Source organism: Phlebotomus papatasi, chromosome 1, assembly GCF_024763615.1.
Source record: "Phlebotomus papatasi isolate M1 chromosome 1, Ppap_2.1, whole genome shotgun sequence".
NCBI classification, from domain to species: domain Eukaryota; kingdom Metazoa; phylum Arthropoda; class Insecta; order Diptera; family Psychodidae; genus Phlebotomus; species Phlebotomus papatasi.
This window is the reverse complement of record NC_077222.1, coordinates 40,847,086-40,860,170: the sequence shown is the minus strand read 5'-3', so window position 1 is coordinate 40,860,170 and position 13,085 is coordinate 40,847,086. Positions and strand designations below refer to the sequence as shown.

The 13,085-nt window shown below is 32.2% G+C and overlaps 3 protein-coding genes across 3 annotated transcripts in view; all 3 read left to right on the top strand.

The window, feature by feature from the left end:
- Nucleotides 1-2,301: 2,301 nt before the first annotated feature.
- Nucleotides 2,302-3,704, top strand: LOC129799728 (programmed cell death protein 6-like). Its single transcript, XM_055843894.1, has 3 exons — nucleotides 2,302-2,535; nucleotides 2,811-3,186; nucleotides 3,277-3,704. Exons 1-3 carry the CDS (start codon nucleotides 2,480-2,482, stop codon nucleotides 3,376-3,378), a joined length of 534 nt encoding a protein of 177 aa, XP_055699869.1. The 5' UTR covers nucleotides 2,302-2,479; the 3' UTR covers nucleotides 3,379-3,704.
- A 139-nt stretch (nucleotides 3,705-3,843) lies between these two features.
- On the top strand, nucleotides 3,844-5,372 carry LOC129799727 (uncharacterized). Its single transcript, XM_055843893.1, has 2 exons — nucleotides 3,844-4,267; nucleotides 4,323-5,372. The coding sequence occupies exons 1-2, from the start codon at nucleotides 3,906-3,908 to the stop codon at nucleotides 5,233-5,235; spliced, it is 1,275 nt and encodes a 424-aa protein (XP_055699868.1). The 5' UTR covers nucleotides 3,844-3,905; the 3' UTR covers nucleotides 5,236-5,372.
- Nucleotides 5,373-5,518: 146 nt separating this feature from the next.
- The window catches only part of LOC129799726 (BCL2/adenovirus E1B 19 kDa protein-interacting protein 3-like), a 31,762-nt gene continuing 24,195 nt past the window's right edge, over nucleotides 5,519-13,085 (top strand). Inside the window, exon 1 of the mRNA XM_055843892.1 lies at nucleotides 5,519-6,171. Coding sequence (XP_055699867.1) covers nucleotides 6,126-6,171 — 46 coding nt within the window. The 5' untranslated portion in view covers nucleotides 5,519-6,125. The remainder of the gene's footprint in view (nucleotides 6,172-13,085) is intronic.

The window sequence follows — 13,085 nt, the reverse complement described above, 5'->3', positions numbered from 1 at the left end:
TTGGATCGTCGTAGGGTATAGATCGTTAGGAGGAACGCTGAGGGTTCTGGAGAAATCTCTGGCGGCCAAGGCGCTCATCCACGCGATTGCATTAAGGGCTCCGCCCTTACCGATTCCCTGACGGTTCTAACAGAATTTATTCATAGCGACTCCCCTTAACACTTAAATGACTGCACCGGAATTTTTGCCAAATTTCTCTTTTTAATATTTTACTACAGTAAAAAAAACTTTAAAAAAACCCTTTGCATTTGTACTAATTCAATTATAAATACGTATTTACACGTATTAAAGATTTTCTCATTTTCTTGTGGTTTTGTATAAATTTTCTGAAAATTTTAAAATAATGCTAAAGTGAATTTTGAGATATTTTTGTAACAAAAAACCAGTTTCCATTGAATTTTTCTTTTTTTTTGCAATTTGATAAGGATTATTGGATTCATATCAATATATGTATTTTTCCGTAAAATTTAAAAATTCTCATTTATAATTTGCGCTTTTTTTTTAGAAAATAATTCAATAGACTCTCACCCAATCGGCTCTTTTTCAATCGGGCACAAAATTTTGTTGGCAATTTTCACGTTTTATTATGAAGCTAATTTGCTCAAATTCGCTATAGTTCTTCCTATTTTATCGTGATTCTTTATAATTGAGCGCTTTTTGTGGAATTTACAAAGGCTTTGACCCTTTGACGCCCAAATCTATCGCTAAACCGGATGACATTTTGCCCCAAATGCCCAATTGAGAGAGAGTCTACTGTAAGTAAAATTCCAAAAGGAATTCGGAAAAGAAAAGAGGTGTAAAGTTAATTTTCACTTAATTTTTATCTGCAATATTACTCGGCAATAATTCTTATTATTTATTTTTTCAATATTTTTACATTTTCTTGTATTTTTTGTGATTTTTTGAACCAATTTTCAATTGTTCAGGCAAATTAAATGTTAAGAGGTTACGAGTTTTTGCCAAGAAAAGTATTCTTAGTCGCTAATTATTTATTGTTTTCGGATTTGACGAGTATTTTTGTAACATTTTTGCAATAGTTGAGAACCTCGTCAGATATTCATGATATTTTCGCAATGTTTGATAAACAATTCACACTTCCCTTATTTTAATGGCAGTTTCAGGATTTTTCGATTAGAGAATTTAGATATAGAATTTTATTCCCTTTCAGAATCCGGTTTTATCTCTACAACAAGAACACACATGAACTATATAGTCAATTTAAGAAAAATACAAAGATCATTGAAAATTTTAAATTTAGAAGATACTGATATACATAAAAGCACTCAAGAGTAAAATTCAAAATTGATACATATGTTTTTCGCGGACAAAATTCTAGACATTATCCGTTCCGCTTTCTATTTTACGTGTAATATTTGAAGGAATTTTCTCAAATAAAGACTTTATTAACCTAAAGCAAAGCGTTTCAAGCTTTGTAAGAAGTTTTTCAATTGAGAAGTTACATTTTTTTTAGATTGTATGTCGAATAGATAGGATAATAAATGCGAATATAAATAATCTCTCAATATATTTTTTTCTAATTTAAGGAAGAACACGTAATTATACGATTTTTAAATATTTGTTCAATTATTATCAATTTATTAATTTTATAATAACTGGCATTATTTTCCTGCTTAAAATATTTGTTTTGTTGATTCTTGAGATCTAATAATTTCAAATGACTAAAAAAAGATTTTTTTCCGATAAACTCCCGATAAATTATGCGAACTTTCTTCTCCGGTTTTAAGTTAAAACAAAAATTAATAGTTTTAAAGAGTTCACGGCCAAGTAAACCACGAAAAATCTGTTCAATAAATAGTTAATCAAAGATCTAATCATTAAATGGCCAAAACCGTTTTCTTATTTTCGAGAGTTTAAAATTAAAAGAAAAAAGTTGGAAATTCCTGCACAGTTATATTATTATTAAGTGAAATAATCATTTAAAAACCATTTAAAATTAAAAAAAGCGCGATATTTTAATTTATTTTCTTATTTTCTATGAAAATTAATCAAACTCTCACCGGGAATACCACTCGTGAATTCTGTCCGGTTTTTCATGAGAAAATTTCCCATCGAAAATTTCGTGCCAAATAGGCGAGTTCCACACGGAGAGTTGGCTTTTCCCACAAAATCAAACTCTCACATCTGGAGGATACGGCCCTTTTGGGTAGTGGAAAAGATCTCAGAAGGCTCAGAACTTCTTCACTACCCCATTCGACCTTTTTCTTGCGAAAAAAACAGGCGCGTTTTTTTCGAATTGGTAATTCGACCTTCCCGGCGAATTTTCGAAAACTGTCACGTGATTTTCGAAGATGGATCACGCAGTGCAGTGAGTCAAGAAAAGTGTCAGTAAACTCTTGCAAAAACGAAATAAGTTTCAGGATTCTTTTGTGGTTTTCTAAGTACAATAGAACGAATAAATCAGTGAATATAGTATCAATTGAAAGTGTTATCCTTGTAGAATAGATTTATTGTAGAAAAAATGGCTTTCCAATCACCAATGCCTAGCCAGGAATTTCTTTGGGATGTGTTTCAGAGGTTAGTGTCAAGGAAAATCTCAAATTTCGTCATTATTACACTTTCTCATCAATCGCGCCCCATTCATAGAATACCAATGAGTCATCAATGTGTTCTTTTACGTGATTAGTTTCATGCCAAGCTTGAAGAAATTCGGGAGATGCTGTGATGTGGCTCATTTGGCTCAAGACACATCATATGACGATGCACTTGAAACTGATTTGATAGCATTATCTTGGAGTATAATTTCTTTTCTGTTTCTCATTCGCAATTCCTCTCTTTTTGTTGCTTTCCAGAGTGGATAAAGATCGCAGTGGGCATATTTCGGCCGATGAACTGCAGCAAGCCTTATCAAATGGCACCTGGAGCCCCTTCAATCCCGAAACAGTGCGCCTAATGATTGGGATGTTTGACAAGGAGAACAAGGGTACAGTGAGCTTTCAGGATTTTGGGGCCTTGTGGAAGTACGTGACAGACTGGCAGAATTGCTTTAGATCCTTCGACACCGACAATTCCGGAAACATCGACCGAAATGAGCTGAAGACTGCTCTAACAGCTTTTGGCTACCGCCTATCTGACCATTTGATTGGGCTATTGATTCGGAAGTTTGATCGATACGGTCGTGGGACGATTCTCTTTGATGACTTCATTCAGTGCTGTATTATTCTCTACGTAAGAAACTTGTTATGCTCGCACATCCCATGCAAAAGTGCAATATGTTCGAGGGAAGTAAATTTTGCCTTTTGAATCCATTTTTTTTAGACTCTCACATCATCCTTCCGGCAGTACGATACAGACATGGATGGTGTCATCACAATCCACTACGAACAATTCCTCAGCATGGTGTTCAGCCTAAAGATATGATTTTGTCCCTATGTTTGAGACATTTGCACTGGTCTGGTCCGATTTTCTTCCACACGGATATTTCTCCACAACATGAGAGTTTGCATCAAATGCGTCCTTTCTTCTTCTTTCCCAGAAAATCTCTCGCCAAAATATGAAACACTGATAATACAAATGAAAATAAAACTGAACATAATTTATTCTCTTTGTTAGAGATCTTATTATATATAGATGTTAGGACCACTGAAGTCAATGGATTGCATATGAAAGATATTTTTACAATTTATTATCTGTACATTTTTTTGTCACTAAGGATTAATAAAATTTAATTGTGTTAAAGGAACATATGGGATGCCTTTTTGTACATTTAAAATTGAGTATTACCGCTAAATTAGTTTAATCATTTTAATTGAGCGTTTAAACTGGTGAAGCATCAACCTAACCAACCTAAGAGATAAGATAAATATTCAAAGCGTAATTGTGATTTGCCAGTTAGATTTCAACTTCCAGCCCAATCAGTTCTAATTCTAACGTGGTTGACAAGCACAATGTCACTAAGCGAACATATTTCTCTAGCATTTACTGAGGACAAACTGATGGAAATCCTCAGGAAGGAGGGTAACTACAATCTAAAAGGATACCAATTGGTGGATGGGTTCAGCAAAAAAGGAGATTCCTATCTCAGTGAAGTGTTTCGCCTGCGAATTGATGGAGAAGAACCCGGATGTTGTTCCTCAACTTGTCTAAATTTCGTGGTGAAGGGCTTGCCCAAAAACATTGGTCGTCGGAAGACCTTCAGATCAGCTGCCTTCTTTAAGAATGAAATCACCTTCTACGAAGATATTATTCCGACATTTGAGGACTTTCAAGCCAGGAGGAGCCCCAAGAAGCCCTTTATTGAATATCCAAGGTTGACATTGAAATATCACAGCTGTGTATTTTCATAACTTCCGTGACTCTTTCAGATGTTATTCTTCTTTTTGCGATGGGAACCATGATTATGTGGCCTTGGATGACTTGAGCAAGTATGGATTTGTATCAGCAGATCGTCAAAATGGGATGGATTTTGAACATTGTCGCCTCGCATTGGAATCTCTTGGGAGATTGCATGCTCTATCCTTGGCCATGAAGGATCAAGAACCTGAGAACTTTGCTAAATTATCTCAAAAAGTGGAAGAAACCTATTACATTTCAAGTCTCAAAGCATGGTACAGTGACTTTATGAAAACTCAGATCGTTGTTGCTAAAGACGCTCTTGCAAAGGAATATCCAGGAACAGAAATTGAAAAGAAAGCTTTAAAGTTCATCTCAGATGATCTCTACGATAACCTGTGTGAAATTACTCATGCTGAGTCACCTCTAGCAGTTATTGGTCATGGAGATGGATGGACACCCAATTTTCTCTTTAAATATGATGCAAGTTCAGGGGATTCTGAGCCAAAAGTGCCCAAAGATATTAGAATTATAGATTTCCAGCTAGCGAGATGTGCTACCTTGGCTATAGACATCTCATTCTTTATCTACTCATGTACAACTCAAAAACTCAGGGAAAAACACTACGATGATCTTCTCAAAGCTTACCATTCCAGTTGTTGCCGGCTGCTTGAGGACCTGGGTTCAAAGCCTGAAATCTTTCCCTATTCGGCACTTCAGGAGGAAATGAGAAAATTTGCACGTTTCGGTGTGGGAATGGGAATTGAATCTGTGCCATTTTCCGTCATACCAGAGAGCGATGCTTTCGATCTGGATTCAATTCAGGGAGATGATGCAATTCCTCTGCAGGAAATATGGGTATTGAAGCCAATTCCAACAAAAGAAGGTCGCTTGCGCGTAGCCGATATGTTCAAACATGCCGTGGATATGGGGTACCTTGTATAAATTGAGAATCCCATCCAGAGGATTTATCACTTCACATAGCTTGTAATACTATAAGTATTGTTGATGTTTTTATTACACGTTTTCTGATTTTAAATTTTCTATGACTATGAATATTCGAAATAAACAAACATTGAAAAAGTAAAGAGTGCATGAAACTGAAGAACTACGAACCAAAAGAAAACAAAATTTGCTTTTGGCGGGCTTTTTTGTATTAAATTTTGCATCTGGCAATACTATTTCGAAAATATATTTTCGAAAGCTTTCATTCAAGTTTCCAGGCCCCATCGCAGGGTGCGCTGACTGTCAGCTTTATTGTGTTTTCTGCTGCGCAACAAGGAGCAGCAACATTTGTGATTTGGCAACAGAAAAAGGCGATTTTTCCAGTGACTCAGTGAAAATCGACACGTTGACTTACGTTTGAGAAGTCTTGTGTGTTGTCCGAGTGTGAAAAATCAACCCCTTGAGATTATTTTGAATTTGTGAAAAGAGCAGTGTGAAGAAAATTGACGCACTTCGCGGAAGTTGTTTTGTAAACAAAACACAGAGAGAAAACTTCTGTAAGCAGAGAATTGATATTCTTTGTTCTCCTGCAATAAATCTGCGATTCAAAGAGTAAACCCTGGGAAGACGGGTTGAATATACGTGGGCAGAAGAAATTAAGGGGCTGAGGAAGATAATTAAGTGAATTTGGGAAGTTTTGCAAGAATTGTGAAATAGAAGAGAGTGTTTGTGTTGGAGGAATTTTGCCTGGCTTTTGGGCAAACATTCGAGGTCAGCTGAAGAGGGAGAGGCATCTTTTGGAGACACAGAGACATCAGAGATTAGAGAAGACGGCGCAGTTTGGAAATTGGAACGTAGCAGGGAGTTTCTCATTTGCCAACAAGTACCAGATGGCAACTCCAGCAAAAATGGGAGATGATTTGTCGTCTCTCGGAGGTTGGTGAACTTTTCTAATTACACAAAATTCCTATCATCTTCTGGCCATTCCCAATTAGTGCCATTTAAGGCCTCACAAGTTGAGGCAAAAACAGTAGAAAACCCATCTTCCCCAAAGACTCCGCTGATCTTTGCAAAATTCTTTTGTAAAATGCAGCAAAATCATCCGAAGAAACTCATGCAAATTCCCTCTTCAGACAACAAAGACCATTCATCAGTCACTTTCAACAAATTTCCACACAATAATAGGCTCAAAAAAGAAGTTGAAAAAAATCTGTTATCACTTCTGGGTGGGCTGACAATTGAATTATCATTTTATATTTTCCTCTGGTGGGATTAGTATATTTTTCTTTCACTCCATATGGCAAAAACACGTAAACAGGAGGGAATTCCATGATTTCTAGGGAGGTACAAACATTTTATGCGCAATTACAAACACGAGACACAATCCCATTCGTAAATATATTACGCATTTGGGGGCAAAATTTTGGGGAGCTGTATGCTCCTTCATTTTGGCAAGATCTTAGCTTCAATTTGTTTTAAAACTCATTAAGTTTTTCGCAGGTTTTAATGCCACAATTTTGAATTAATCGTTAAAGCAGTTGGATTTCCATTTTATTAATTCATTCGGAGAAGCTTTATCACTTTGTTTTTCCGCGTTCTTCTCAATGCATGTTTTGTGAAGTATATAAATAGAAAAGGAAAAGACGTACATAAAGTTTCTTACAAAGATTTCAAGGTCAGATTTAAAACAGTTTTTTTTTAGAAAAATGAATTTTGCATTAACTATTAACCCCTCTATGCTCTCTACAACAATACACACCTAAAGTATAAATACTTACACTGAAAATGATATTCGATAGCTGAATTCAATTTAGAATAAAACATTCCAATTGATATAGCTCGGGCACACCTTTTAAATCAAGAAAATTTCATGAAGTCGAATTTCGGATCCCTTTCTTTTTCACATGTTTTGCATATGTCTATCTCATTCTGTCGTACTCTTCTTCTTCACTTAAACATCACTCCAAATTCAATTTAGCTCAATCGAATTTGGTATGCGAAAGAATGAGATAGTCATATGCAAAACATGTGAGAAAGAAAGGGTTTCGAATTTCTAGTTCATGAAATTTACATGATCTAAAAGGTGTGCCGGAGCCAATATATTCCATATTTTAAAATCTTTTTAAGGATTTATTTAGAAAAAAGTCATGAATCTTACATATTTTGTCGGTAAATTGTGGTTTTTCTAATGAAAACGTTATTAAGTTTATAAAAATATTCATTTTTATCTATGTTTTTACCCAAATTTGTCTAAAATTTGGTTTTCTTGTTCCTGACTACGAGGAATTTAGGGAAAACCAATTTGGAAGTTCGGACTTTAAAAATTTAGTAATAATTAGTAATTAAAAGTAAACTCCAAATTGAGATGCTCAGAGAAAAGTGGTCTCCTTTGTATGCATTTCCCTATTAAAATGGTCTACTCTTGTTCTGAGCGTCTCAATTAGGTGTGTTTGGAATTTCACATTGTTTAAATTTTACCTTAAACAGTAAACAATTTCTAATGCCCAGCGCACAATAACTTTTGTTTGTAAATATGTTTTCAAAGTTTCCTATGAGAATGAGCGAGATGACTAGATCTAGATCTCACTCACTCTCATTGAAATTTCGAAAACATGTTTACAAAACAAAAATTATTGTGCATTGGGCTTAATAATTGATCATAAATATTTTTAAAACTATACTCTGAAAAAAAAAAAAACAAGTTTTGTCAAATTAACAAGAAAAATTTGTCATAGAGATTGTAAAAAAAAAATTGTGAATTTGGCGGTCAACTGGATCTTGTTAAAAGTTTGTCTAAGTATGTTTTTTCGTATAATTTACGAGAAACAGTTTTGTAAAATTGTAAAATAACATCCTTTTGGCAGAATTTTAAAAAGATCCATTTGACCTTTTTCCAAAACTTGTTTTTCAGAATATTACTTCTGTTGCCAAGATAGTTCATAAATTCTTAATAAGTTTCTATTTGTCAAAGTTTTTTTAAGTAATGAAAATTAAGATTTTTATTTTAATTAGATAATATTTTATCTAGATTTTTATTTTAGTTATTATTTAGAAAATTTGTTTTTTACCAAAATACCCACAAATCACAGTCTGATAATTGCCAATATTTTAATTGGACTGAATCTGCGGTAAATTGGAGAGTAAGTTGTTGCAAATGGCCAGTTAAGGGGTTTCTTGGCTCAAAAGGACAAAAAAAAAACAGCATATTTTCTCTTTTTTTCTTAACATAATAATAAAATTTGTGTAATTCAAGATGTTAGACTTATAAGAGTACAATACTTGAATTATATTTTCTGATTTTTTTTAAATCTAAATTTAAAATTTTTGTTTAAGTTTTCAGCCGTTAAGTCCTGACTAACCTGGTAACCTTAAAAAAAAACAAACTTTGCGGTAGTCACGATTGCTCAGAGAAGATTCACCAGAAGTCAAAATACTAAATATTTCCTGTTAGTAGATGAGATAAAATGGTATTTAAACGATTGATTTTTGAAAAATTAAATTTAATATTTTTGGGAGAATTTTATACAAAATATTACTATTTTGTGATCCAAGAAATAAAATATTTTTTTTACTTAAAACGAGTACGAGTTTAGCATAGGAAATACCCCTATCTTGTTTTTTTTATGTCAGATAAATCTACTCTGAGTAAACATTATTGCTGCAAAATTTTATCAAAAAAAATCTCCGAAAATCAGGTTCGAACGGGGAATTTTTAAAAATTTTAAATAAGAAGTTCAGCAAATAAATTGTGTTTAAAAGTACTTTTTCTTAATTTTTGTGATTGACTATTGTAGTTTTACTACTGAAAACTAATAATTATATGCTACAAAAAAACTTGATTTGAGAAAGACATCCTTTTAGATTACTAATTTGTTACAACAAACTGTTAACGTATAAAAATTTTGATTTTTTTAAATTAAAAATTTCTCATGCTTCTGTTTTTTTTTTAATAAATAATTGAACCTAAATTACATTTTCAGGCATAAAAATTAATTTTATTACTATCAAAATGTAATTTCTTGAATTATTCAATAAATAAAAGAACCTATATAGTTTTTGATAAAAAACACAAAAAAGGCAGGAAATAAACAAATTTATTATGAAATTAATTGATTGACAAACAACAGACATCATTTTATTTAACCAATATAATATTATAATTGTAGTTTATCCATCCAAGTTCAAGCTAGAAATCGTTTTTAATTTTTTGTTTAAATGTTATAGCAGATTTAAAAATGTAATGAATAATATTTTTATCTACTTTTAAAGTGTGTAAATATAAAAAAACACAAGCATTTTGAATGCTTTCACATTGTAGTAGTAAATTCTAAGTTTTAATGAAACTTATATGATTTCAGAAATGACTCCTACATTTTGTCATTCTTTGAGATATGTTTTGAAAGTAACCTTTGTAGATATACAGTCCATTGTGGTCAATGACCTCTAGTTAGAATTTTTTGGTGTTTTCCAAGGCCAAACGTTGTCACTTGTCACATCACTTTTAGATGTGTTTTTTTTAGATTGATTTTTATAATTTGTTCTATTCAGAAAGTTTTAAAATTACTTAAAAATTTAAACCGAATTTTATCCCCAGTAATTGATTTTTCTATCCCTTTCTTACTTCTTATGTCCCTATTAGGTCTTCAACTTTTCCACTTATAAAGAATTAATTTTCACGGTGTAACTGTGTTATCACACTTGCACATTAAAATTTTAATATGATTCACATTAATTGTCGCTGGTGAGAGTCCAAATGTGTAATTTGTGTGTTTGAATCATTTTATATTCAAAATTTGATCTATTTGTTGATAAAAAGGTAGACTTTGGCCCGCAAAATTTGATACAAATTGCTTTATAGCATTAATGCGAAAAACTAATGCGATTTTCTCTTTACTTTTTTAATGTGAAAAATATTTATGCTTTAGGTAAATTTAAAGTTATTTTTGCAGGCCAAGTCCACTTCTTTATCAATAAATTGAAAAACCCCAAATATTAAGTGACTCAAAGACACAAATAACATATTTGGACGCTTCCAAGCGACAATTAATGTGAATCACATTAAAATTTTAATGTGCAAGAGTGATAACGCTGTAAGAAGCAGTGGGGTAGCCTTGAATTGGCACAGCTTTGAAATATGACCTTTTATCCTATTTTTAAATAGAATTGAACCTTAGTCAGTAGACTCTCGCTAAATTCGGCTCTTAAGATCGGAATACTTTATAATTCGGACAGTAGTTAAATTTGAAAAAAATTTGCCAGCATTTTTCAAGTTTTCGATTAAAACAAATATGCTCAACTTTTCCATGGTTTGTCTCACTATAAGAGCAACCTCAAGGATCCCAAGGGAAAATTCGCAAATCATTTTAAATTCGAAGATTTCGTTTTATTGTAAAATTCTTTTAACTGAAATTTTTATTGAAATTACCTTTTAAACAAACGATTATAAAAATTCTATTATTTTCTTTGATTAAGTTATCTTCACAAGTTAACAACCAATTCAAGGCTGTAATCTCCGTCTTTGATTGATTTTAATTGTAGGCTCTGCCTAACTAAACATTATGAAATTATCACTGAATGTGCAATTTAAGTCTCGTATAGGGGAGGAAAAAGAAAAAGAAACACACATTAAAAAAGTCATTGCAACTTTTTAATGTAAGATGTGACTCTTTTTCTATCGTCGCAAAAGAAGATGATTGTGAATTTAATTACCCTGTTTATTGCTATTTTTTCACTTATCTTCTGACTTATAAAGAAAAACTATGATTTAATATCAAAGTATTTGCAATATGTTTTATGCAATACATCATCAGTTTTTTGCCCTATATATTATTTATTTTTTTTCATGAGCCGCTATTTCACATTGCTCATTGTTACTGTTTGCAAAACACCTACAAAGTGCTGAAGTTTAAACTTTGTTGAGGTTCCGCATGATCCACTTTAACCTTGTTTCACAAAAAAGAAAAATAGTTATAAATGGAGAAAAAAAATTAAATGGAATTTTATTGCATTCTGTAAAAAAAAAATAAAAATAATACAGAGAATTTAGTGCCGAAAGTGAATCTGCGGTGGTAAAAGGGATTTATCGCGATTTGTGAGCCTTTTCTGTACGCATTATTTGATTGTAAAACAAACTAATGGGAAAAGTCATTATGTTGGGTGATAGTGAGAATAGATAGAATGAAAAAAAAATCTGCTGATTAGATAACCTTTTGGTGGCCCCTCCGACAAAAATGTTATTGAGTTTTTTTTTAACCCTTTCATATATTCATTGTGTTTTTTGGATTAAATATTAATTTTTTTCAAAGGAATTTTTGCAACTGGCCAAAAATTCTTTCCTGAATTTGCTAGGAGTCATCTAGTTCAAATAGAGAGAGAGAGACCGCAAAGTTATTGCAGCAGAAATTAATATTGTTGAGAGACCGGCAGGAAAATTGGAAAGTTTTCTTGTTTTCTCTGGTGTTTTGTGTGCCTCTCTTGTATTTTACCTTCTAAGACTCATATTCTTTCTCGGTTAGTTGAAAACGTCCAACGTCCAACCCACTTATTTGCCACTCATTCTTGTCAGCTCTTTAATGTACAATATTTTCTGAGCGGATGCAACTGAGACATGATCATGGATGGTGGATTTTCTATGTAGTTTTCAGCTTCTCTTCCAACGTATCCCTCGTGCAATTTAAATTCATGCTTTTGCACTCATGTTCCCTCGCATCTAAATCAAATACCAACAAGAGTCGACACACGCATTAATCTGACCACTAGTTAAAAATAGAAGCGGTTTGCAGGAATTAAATATGAAGAAATGAAATGTAGTATAATGTTGCATACATAAGAGAGAAACAGGAGAAACTGCGACCTAGGAAATTACTAAATTTTCTTGCTTTAGATTTTACTATAAAAAAAACTCACCTGTGTAACTTAATCAGATGCCATAACAAAACTTGTATGTTTTATTCCAGAAATGTTAATACACTGAGTCATAAATAATTGACGAATGCAAAAGACGCGCGTGGCGTTGACTCTGGTATAAAAATTTCTCGTGTGTTAGGGGCAGAATTCTTGGTTGTCTGATTGGTATGAGTTAATTTGATTAAATGATGTTGGTCAGGAAATTGACTATTTATTTTCATGAAATTCTCTGTGGGGTGTGATAGAATTTTATTAATAATTTTCGGGACATTTGCCTCAATGTTACTGAATGAATACTTCAACGAATTTGTTGCTTTAACGTCTGCATTTGTAAAATAAAAGTCAATTGAAGATTTATTGTTATGTTATATAAAGTGGTTTCTATTAAAAGAATTGCGAAGAAATTATGCTGAAGTTCAGTGTTACAGTATAACGCACATAGTTCATCATTTAACCCTTTCTATCTAGACGGTTCAAAATCAAAAAGGAAAAAATGAAAATACTAGAAGAAGGTGGGGCAGTTTCACATTAGCAAAAAAAATATACAATTTTAAAATACTAAATTAATTGATAGAATATGTTCTGTATTACCCTACAACAAAGAGAAACTAGATGGTTTAAGTTAACTTAAATTTAATTCATAAACATTTGGAAAATAAGTCTTGAAAAACTTCAGCTGCGTGTAAGTGTCCTATCAAAAAAATCGAATAACATACAGAAATGCAGTAATATAAACGAAGAATTTCAGCGCACATTTTAAAAAAAATCATAAATATTTTAATTTTTTCAAAATTCTTTTTTTTTTCAAACTGAAAATTAAGTAATTCTAATTTTATTCTGAGTTCTTTAATATATCATTAGAATGTTGAATTCTTACCTTAAAACGGATTTTTTTTTAAATTGTTTTCTAATAAAGGTTGGATAATAAAAATAAAATGGGGTAA